The sequence below is a fragment of the Rhea americana genome, unplaced genomic scaffold, assembly GCF_003343005.1.
Source record: "Rhea americana isolate MKP2758 unplaced genomic scaffold, rheAme1 scaffold_43, whole genome shotgun sequence".
In the NCBI taxonomy this organism is placed as follows: Eukaryota; Metazoa; Chordata; class Aves; order Rheiformes; family Rheidae; genus Rhea; species Rhea americana.
This window is the reverse complement of record NW_028186568.1, coordinates 2,762,398-2,772,699: the sequence shown is the minus strand read 5'-3', so window position 1 is coordinate 2,772,699 and position 10,302 is coordinate 2,762,398. Positions and strand designations below refer to the sequence as shown.

The 10,302-nt window shown below is 40.4% G+C and overlaps 1 protein-coding gene across 1 annotated transcript; it reads left to right on the top strand.

Moving 5' to 3' along the window:
* Nucleotides 1-260: 260 nt before the first annotated feature.
* SPRTN (SprT-like N-terminal domain) lies at nt 261-6,958 on the top strand. Its single transcript, XM_085315480.1, has 5 exons — nt 261-577; nt 2,013-2,112; nt 2,957-3,085; nt 4,026-4,293; nt 4,581-6,958. Exons 1-5 carry the CDS (start codon nt 312-314, stop codon nt 5,315-5,317), a joined length of 1,500 nt encoding a protein of 499 aa, XP_085171606.1. The 5' UTR covers nt 261-311; the 3' UTR covers nt 5,318-6,958.
* The last annotated feature ends 3,344 nt before the right edge of the window (nt 6,959-10,302 follow it).

Genomic DNA, 10,302 nt, shown 5'->3' with positions numbered 1-10,302 from the left:
CGCACGCGCGCTGCCTCAGCGCGACGCGTCTGGACGCGCAGGCGCGGCGGAAGCAACAGCCTCCCCCCCCACCAACACACCCACCCACCCCTCAGGCCGCGCCTGGGGGGAGGAGTCGGGCGCCGGGACGGCCGTGCGCATGCGCCCGGCGGGGAACACCAGTGAGAGGGCGAGGGGGCGYGCCGCGGGGGCAGCGCATGCGTAGTCGGAGCGGCGCGGTGCGTCGCGCTGTTCGTGACGCACTGCGCGTGCGTCCGAGTTTCAGTTGCGTTGGTGCTGGTCTGTGGGCGGGCGGCGGCGGTTGGCCTCGGATGGAGGAGGACGGGGATGGCGATTTCCTACTGGCGCTGCAGCTGCAGGAGCTGTGGGAGGCGGAGGACAAGGAGGCGGCSGCCGCCGCGCGCCCCGAGGCCTCTTTGGACTCCTCGCCGCTTCGGCCGCTCTCGGTGGTGGACGAGGCCTGGGAGCTGCTGGACCCCAGCCCCGACGTGCACGGCCTCTTCGTGCAGTTCAACGAGGCGCTCTTCTGGGGGCGCCTGACGGCCGTGGAGGTGTCGTGGAGCCCGCGCATGACCCTGTACGGCCACGGCTGCGGGGGGCGGGATGGAGGGGAGCGCGGGGCCCCCGGCCGCGTCCGTGCGGGTGTCCCCTGCCGCTCCTCCCGCGGCCGCCTGCGAGGGGGCCGGAGTACGCGCGGGTGGCGGGGCCGGGAAGCCGGTCCTTCCTGAGCCGCCAGAGCGGCGACGGCAGGTCGCTTTCACTGGCGTCGAGTTTCTCCCCCGGCAGAGGTTTGGGCTGCGATGCTTTCCGCGAGCGATCCAAGCAGTTTGTTACTGCTGCGTCGGAGCCTTTGGTGAAGGTGGTGATTCTTCAAGGGAGCAATGACTCATCTAATAGTACAGCCGTACCTTTGGGGGGAAAGGAGGAAAATCGACCTGTCGCTGGTCGCTATATGATGTTGCTAACTATGTCTTGGTAGAAGAGACTTACTAATTCCACAGCTTAAGTTCGAGGTATTTGAATTTCCTAAAATAGGTTGTACCTCTGCTCAGGATGTGGTTCTGTCACTGTCAGTATCTGTTTTCTCCTTCATTTGTAAACTTTGGCAGCCCTAAATGGCTTTCTCGTTGTGCAGACAAAATTGTTTTAGTGGAATAAATAAATTAGTCTTAAATTATGTATTTTAAAACTTACATAAACTTACTTCTCTTGCTGTTATTTTTGTTCCTATTCTGAATTTCTTTGATAGTTTTACAGCATGGTAAAAGGCAAATGTGAAGTGGTAATAACATACTAGCAAGGATCAGAGTAGTTTTAGGGAAATACATAACAAATCTGAGATGCCAAAAAAAAAGGTTGTAGTACTGCAGTAGATCAGCTAATAGGGTTGCAGGATGTTGGAGTCCTACCCATCTTGTCCTATTCTGATAGCAGTGCTCTTCAGGCATTTGGAAATATTTGGATATACTGCACTTAAAAGAAAATAATCCAACAACAGAAAAAGGAAATGTTTTCTGCTGTGTTACTGTGCTGAAGTGACCATGTAAAGGCCCAGTGAGAGTCAAAACAGGGAGACCGTGCAGCTGACAGCTGAACTGCAGCAACCAGCAGCTAGGTTAGAGCTGGCTACTGTGAAACAACAGCCTCTTTTCTATGTTTTTTGCCCCGTCTGGAGTCTTACTGAAAATGTTAATTTGCCTCCTGAACAAATGAGCTTGGAACATTCTGTTGCGATTTTCAGGATTGGTAGCTTTGAATTAAGTAGTTGTAAGAGATCTAATAAGTTGCAGTTGAGCTTCTGATAGCCCAAACCAATTATTCTAAAGAATTTACTTACTCTTTTTTTCTTGATTAATGAGGTTGAGTTGTTCAGGTAGCTTCTAACAGTCTGTCTTACTCTAAGTTATTTAGCATGTGTTGGAAGGGACCAGCATTTTAACTCCAATTCTTAATATTATTTGCATACTATGGAAACAAGTAACTTGGATATTTTGTTTCTGCATCTCTTTCAGCTGTGCGGGAGTGTGTAGCTATGAAGGAAGAGGTGGAATGTGTTCCATTCGTTTAAGTGAGCCACTCCTGAAGTTAAGACCAAGGAAGGATCTTGTTGAGGTATTTGAAGATTATTCATGAATATGTACATAAAATGTATTAACCTTTTCCCACCACCACCCTCTCCACATGCACACATTTTACATTTCATAGTGATATGCTAACGAGCAGTGACTTATAGATTGTTAAATAGCGATGGGTTTATTGCTATGTTTCTGTTGCTTATGTGGGCARTGTTGCAGTGTTCTCAGTTGTATGTTTCTAAACGGACAACTCCTGAGTGGGAGTCTACAGTCATTTATTTATTTTTACTGACTTTATAAAGGGAGAAAAGACTTTTTAGCTCCTAAGGTTTCCTACAATATCAAAACTACAAAAGCACCCTGAAAGTACAACCAGAAAATGGCTCGAGTTTCACCTTTTAGGGTAAAAGACCATTAACAGAAAATAAGGACATAGGATATGACTGTGAACATAACTTTGCATTGGTTTTCATGCCTTTGCTGGGTCTGCTTGTATGAGTTGGCTCAACATTTCCATTCACTAAGCAAATCTAAATGTAGAGTTTCTGCAGTCTTCTCAAAAGTATCTTGTTTGGTGGTGGGGAGGGGTGATGTTTTTGAATATCTGACTTGAACTTGGGGATTATTTCTACTTTTCAGAGAGTCATATGTTAAAATAACGTTCTTGAGCATATTTAGATGGTATGGAAATAGTTGGTTTGATTTGGCAGGTAGAATAAGTATTATGTTTCTATGACCGAGATTTAATAAGTGAATGCATGAGAGTAAAATTAGTACCAAGGTGAATGTAAAGTAGCATAGATTAAAAAATGCTTCTAGCTTAATTTAGAAATTATATGGAATACTTTTCAGTAAATAGCTAATGATTAGCCTTGTTTCAGACACTGTTACATGAAATGATCCATGCCCTGCTGTTTGTTACTAATAACGACAAAGATCGTGAATCTCACGGGCCAGAGTTCCGCAAACATATGCGTCGCATTAATCGCTTGACTGGAGCCAATGTCACAGTAAGCATAATCCACTTCATGCTATGTAATACAGCCTTTTTGTTTGGTGCCATGCGTTGGAATATTTCAAGTGTAGTACGATTAACACACTTCTGTTTCTTAATAGGCGCTCCATGGTAGGCACCAATACAAATTTGCATCAAACTGCTTGCCAGTTCAGTAGTTATTTTGTTGGTGAGGGTGGAGGGAACATGTTGAGGAAGATGTGAAGGGAGGGTTGTTAAAAGAAAATAATTTCAGGGGTTATATTTGAGAATTATATTATTTTTAAAGTTTATTTTAAACTTGAAGTAATTTAATGAGTTCAGAGGACAGAAATTCAGAATAATCTCTTTTACTTCAGTTTTGTCTCGGTAGGAGCTAATGGGTGGATGAACATAGCTATTTAAAATTCATATCCCTGACAAGATCAATTAAGATGATGAAGTGAAAATTTACTTTGTCACGCTATTTTACTACTCTCGGTTTGTCTTTTAAAATCTTTGTATCATGTACAGTGCATTCTAAACAGCACGTAATGTAAAAGTCTTGAAGGTTATGTAATAAAATGTAAAGCTGGAATGTGGAGAGAGGGAGAAGCTGTTTCTCACAGTAGTGGTAGAAAAAGAAATTGTTCAGAGAGGGATAAACTTTGGAATAATACAAATGCTTCTCAAATCATGTGCCATTTGTTAATATTCAGGTTTACTAGTATAATAAATCATATTTATTTTGGAGGGAAGACAAGACTTAATGGACATCAATCCTTTAGCAGATGATTTTTTTCCTCTTTTTGGTATGCAGGAGAACTTCAGGTTTTATGAACTGCATTACAAAGGAATGGAGAGCTATTGCATTTTTTTAAAAWTGTAAAGCTAGTGATTAGTCTTCTGACTTAAAAAAAATTAGAAATTTTCTGAATTTTCTGTTCTTTTCTTTCTTTCTTTCTTTTTTAACCTAGATTTATCATAATTTTCATGATGAGGTGGATTTGTATCGCCAGCATTGGTGGCGATGCAATGGCCCCTGTCAAAACAGAAAACCTTATTTTGGATATGTGAAACGTTCAATGAATAGAGCACCTTCTGCACGAGACTTTTGGTGGGTTGAGCATCAAGAGTCATGTGGAGGTACMTTCACAAAAGTGAAGGAACCAGAAAACTTTTCCAAGAAAGCCAAAGAGAAAACACAGCCAGCAAAACTTTCAAATTCCAAGTCAACTAACAAAGGTATTTGACATAGTTTGTTCTTTTTTTTTCTTCAAACTGTTCTTGTCCAGACATTTCCTTGAACAAATACAGATCAACCACTGCAAAAGATTTGTGTTAGATATTACTATAATATAACAAAGAACAGGACCCCTTTTATTGTTTTTTTCTAGATTCCTTTTTAGYTTAATTGTTTGCAAAAGGGGTTTACTGCACTGTTTTCAAACAGCAGATTTTTCAGATAAAGCACAAAATACTGAGCTCATGGTTTATGTATGAAAAAGTTACTAACTTTTCATGTTTTGCAGACAAGATGCATGTCGGTGATGCACAAAATGTGATTCCTTTCAGTGGAAAGGGGTATCTGCTTGGAGGAGGAGATAATGGACTCTCAGAAGGAAGYGTAAGTTCCAGTAGCAGGAACAGTGAAACATCCAGTTCACAGCATCGTTCAGTAGGAAGCACAATACCAATCCCTAAAAATGAGATAAAATTTGAAAAATCACCCCGTAATGGCACCTTCTTTCCACTTTATACTGATGATGCCAGAGAGAAAATTAACTTTGCTTCCAAGCATGAGTTTCCTAAGCTCTCTGTTGCTAACACAAAAGCTTACAAGAATGTTGATGGATCACCTGTTAAAATTGCTCGTATTAGAGCAGAAGAAAAACCAAAGCAAGTCCCTACAGAAGGGAAGAAGGTTTTGCCATGCCATAACAGGACACCTAAACAAACTTGTTTTGAGCAGACTACAACAGCTCAGGTTGTATCCAATAAAAAAAGACGTTTAGAAAGTAGTACTACACTGCGGCGGTGGCCAAAAATGGAAGATCAAACTGCCTTTGAAAACTATTTTATGAAAAAAGAGATTACTGATGGCACTTTAAGAATAAATACAACTCTGAAAACTGAAGCTGAAACTGCTGTGTCCTCTGCAAGTTCCAGCCCTGTTGTAAGGCCGGATAAAAAAGTCAGTTGTCCTGTGTGCCAGATGGAGGTTTTGGAGTCTAAAATAAATGAACATCTGGACTCTTGTCTTGTATAGATATTTCTGGAAAGCAATCTCAAAAAAATAATGCAGGGCTGAACTGTTACCTGAATTGTTCAGGGTTTATTCARTTGCTCTTTTGCTGCGTGTCTATCCCAACCTAGAACTTAAATTACTATCAACATTCAGAAAATAATGGCAATTTGAATTTTGTGAAGTTGTATATTAGAACTGACCAGAAATGTAGTTATTCTTTGTGTTCCAAAGAGCCTAATGCTTGTGTTTCACTAGGTGGATGTTTGTGCTAACATTTTCCTGCAGAACCCAGGTATTGGTAAACTACATATTCCTAAGACAGTTTTTCAAATAAAAACACTTTTAATTGTGCTAATTTATCTTTGTTCTTTCTTAAAACTCCTGTATGTTTTACAGTGAATTTTTGCCATTCTTGAGTGTAACCACTTATAATGGCAGATTAATTACACCATAGTAAATAGAAAAAAAAAGAGTGCTTATTTTTAGAGTAACAAATATGTTACATAAGCCACAACTATGCTCTCAGGTGGTCATTTTCACCCATGACCTTTTTGAAAAGGTAGATGTGAGGAAAACGTATGGTTGAGATTCTCACTCACAGATGGGAAAGGTATAGACATCAAAAACAGCAAAATGTCCGCTTAGGTTTAATAGATAGATAGGAGCATGAAAAGAAAATCCAGAGAGGAAATGAAGATTTTGAGAAATCAAGCACAAGATACTTGGGTGGACAAGGAGAAGGCTCTATGCTTACAGACTCAGTTTGAAAAGAAAAAAAAGTAATCATTTTGAGCTCCTTTTCAAAGGGATTTAAAATCTTTGGAGTGGTCAAATGGAAACTAATGATCTTTGGTCTTTTATGTCTGCTTTGGTCAATTAATCAGCATCCAGCTAGGTTCTCTGTCCTCTTTTTCTGATGTTTTGTACAAACTCTGCATGTGTTGAAAGTTCAGTAGTTTTCAGGATAAAAGTACTATGTACATGAGTAACTGATCTCCATGGGCAGACACTAGTAGGTAAAAGTTTTGATGAATATTGGTAGCAAAACTGGGAAAGACTGTTCCTGGCCCTATCATAAAAATCTTTGTTATTTTTCAGTTTCCAGTTTAAACTTTCAGTGCTTTACAGCCTGAAATGGTGTTAGACCAACCTCAGCTGACAATTTTTGTTTTACTGCTTCCATACACCAGCCAGATTGGTGTTAAATACTAAAATAATTATGCTGTAATGTATTATGAATGCTGAGCAGCTGTGTATTCTATATAAACTTCTGAAATATTTACAGTTTTCTTGCTGCATTGGAAGTATTTAACTGGTTAAGCAGGCAACTTGATTGATTTCTTACTTACAAAWCTGATTATAAATATTTTTGATAAAAGGAAAAAAATACACTGTTTCACATGATGTTGTTGCAATGTTAAATGGCTATATTAGCCGTGGACGCATGTATTTTGCCTTTGTATAAGGAGTTATGTGCAGTGCACTTTTGAGACTGGAAATAAACTGAGTGCAATGGAATTTGACAAATTATACCTAACTTTGGACTTCAGAAAGCCTAAGAATACTTAAGATGTTACTTTTTAAAATATGATGTATTTTTCTAAATATTGACACTACAGATGTTTCACATAAATTGGAATGTTCTCGCATGTTCTAAATAAATTGATGATTTTAAAATTTTCATTAAGTCTGTTTTTTTTTACATACCAATTATGATCATTGTGTGTTACTCATCAGCAGGCTTATTTGTATATTCAGCGGTGTTGTCTTTTAATGGATCCCTTCTGTAGCAGTATTTTTCCCTCTTAAATTTCCCCTTTAAAAAGCAGTCTTTGGTAAATAAAGACTATATGGACCTCCTTTCTCCATCTTGTGTTTAATACCATTTCACTTATGTTGGACTTCTATGGAAAATAGTGATTTTACAAATCCTGATTTTAAAACTTGATATGTCAGTTTTCCATACTTTCCTCTTAAAACTGCAATATTTATTAATTTCTAGTGAAACGTGACATTTGGAAGGACAATACTACTCAAAAGTACCTGTACTATTGCATCCTTTTTTTTTAAGGCAAGAACTGGACTGTAATGGTCGCTTGTATCGTGAAACTTTTTTGAGTGGTATTTGTCTTGCTTTTGGTTTTATCAGCTGAAATAGGAAAAACCTAAACAAGGAAACTGATGATAGTAAAGGAGAAAGGAGGATTATGGTATGTCAAATGCATTTTCATATTCAAATGGATTTTTTTTCTATTTTTTTAAAAAACTTTATATTACTTCAAATAGAAAGCAAATATGGGAGTTGATCTGTAGAATTCAGTGATCAGTATAGCCTGTCAAGGGGGGAAAAAAMCGTAAGCTATAGGAAGGTCTTGTCTCAAATGTACAAATAAATGTCTTAGTACCTGCCCTAAAAATACACATTTTTTTTTTCAAAACATTGAGCAATACTGGACCAGCCGTGGAAAAAAATCTCACCTGCCCAYGTAAGATTTTAAAATAAAGTAGTGTGGCACCAGGTTCTCTCTTGCACGGAGATGCAGGTTAACTGAAAGAGCTGGCGGGTCGGCTGTATAATTCCTAGGTACGGCAGGGGGTGAGTGTCGGGGCATGGCCTCTCTGCGGTATGTTGCTGCGAATGCTGCTTCTGAATGTAATGTCCTTCCCACCGTTATAGCAGTGAGTGCCCGGCGTGCTTTTCAGATACGCTGAGAGATCTGAGTCAAAAATGAAAACCTTTTCTTTTTGTGTTGGGTTTTTCTTTGTCCTGGGTGAACTTGGATGCTGCCTAGTAACACAGCCAATCGAGTAAGAAATCTTGAACAACTCGTGCTTCGCTGTACTGCAAAATAAGTTGGCTGACTGGAAATCTGAGAAACGATTGCATGTGCTTGACATTTGAGACAAATTAGGCGTGAAAGAGCTCAAACATATGCATGCTATGGGCCAGCAAACAGTTCTGCAAACTGAAGGTAAAAGCAATCCCTGCACGGGAGTATTGGAATTACCCAGAACAATTCAAATAACTATTTCTAGAGGTTAAATGTATCTAAATAGAGATTACTTAACTATTTCATTATTATTAAAGGAGGTACTCTAAACTTGCATCGAAGTTGTTCATCAAGAAATCCTAAAGATTAAATATTTTTCCTTTTTATGGAAAATTGTCTTAAAAGTTTTCATAATACTTAATGWTTTTTGATGGAGGAGTTGGAAATAGAATTTTTTCTCCAGCTTAATAAAAATGAGATATTCATGCAGGAAAATAGCTACATAACAGAAATAACATGTTTAAAGTGACAGTGTGTTGTTGTTATAACTTTACCTTCTCATCACATATTTTATCCAGTTAGGGAATCTAGATCATACAGGAATTAGGGTTGAACCCATTGTCARAATACTGTTTCTGTAAGCAAGCTGCTGAGCAGGCTTTTTATGTCTAGGTGGACTCACGCTTCTTGGTCATGGCTGGTACTGCTGGTTGAACAGCAGAGAAATCCATTATCCAGGCCTCCAGCCTAGGCAAATTTTCAGTAGAACAACTAAATACACTTACACTGGCATGCTACCTGCTGCCCAGCCGGTGTTAGGGAGATAAGGGATACCATGTGACTRTGTTTTACAAAACTGAAGGCTAGAGAGGGTTTAGTGATAGGTGAATAGCTASTGAATAATTCCAGAAATACTAAGTAGCTGTTTGAACTTCAGACTTCTCTTCCTGCAACAGCAAAGATGCAATTTCTTGCAAAGGTGTTCTTTATACAGTCTTCTGAAGCCATGTGGGTCTGGTGCTTTTTCTATACACACAGAGCAACCCTATACATCCTCACTGGCAAATAAGTTTTTGCCAACTGCACAGAAAATGACAGTGAAAAAGAGCAAGTGATGAGTTTCTGAGAGAAACTCRGGCAGACGTTCTTCTAAGTAGGTTGGAGCAATTTACAGTGAAGACAGGAGACCATAGACTGCTCTTGCTGCAGAATTTCAACAAATTTGTCACCCCGGCTGTTTGCTTCATCTCTCTGCTGGGCTGGAGACAGTCATCCTTGAAGCAGGTTTCCATGCTTCAGCTGCCCCAGTGCACAGTCTTAATCYGAATGGCTGACGGTTGGACTAGATGACCTCCTGAAGTCATCCTGTGGTCGTATGRTTGTTGTTGTCTGACGCAACAATATTAGAAGTGAAATAGTTGATGCTAAATCACCTATTTTTTTTTTGCATGCTAGCGAGCAGTCATAAATTTTTCGCTAAAACACTTCTGTTCCCACTTGCATCCAGGTTATTATTCTTTGACACCTCTAAGCTTAAATAAAATATTTTCCATATAAGAACTTAAAGATTGTAAAGACTTGCATTTCTCTCTATGTGTGCGTGTGTGTATATATATATATAAACATTTATGTATATTTAAACATGTTTTTATAGACGTGTATAAAAAGGTACGTGTACAAACGAGGCGGTGCGCAGAGGCAGCGCAGCGAGGGGGCCGTCGCTGTGTGCTGGGCTTGGCATGCCGCAGCGTGCCACCAGATGGCTCTCCTCACGCCTGCGAAGACATCTCCTCCGCGTCCAACCTCCGTCGAAGAGGCAGCCAGAAGCGGTGGGTGGGTTCCTGCTTCACCTATAGCTGCAATCCGGCCCCAAAGGCTCACGAGCAGGGGGACAGGCTAGACCGCACACGAGTTAAAGGAGGAATGGCGGGGGAGAGGGGGCTGCAGCCACGCTGGGGAGTTAAATTTACAGTCAGCAGGGTTTTCTGTGAACGTGTCTTTCCGCTACGGCAAACACAACTTGAAAGATGACCCAGTAGCTGCTCGGTCTAGTTTGGGCTTCAGTGAACAATCCAAAATTCGTCCTTTTGTGGTGTACACACACACACACACACACACAAAAAAAAAAATCCTGCTTCCGGTGCTCTGCAATGCATGGCAGTTTATGTCAATTTGATGTCAACTCAGCTCCACAGGAGAGGACTTGATAGGAGCCAGAGGTGGCCATACAAAAAA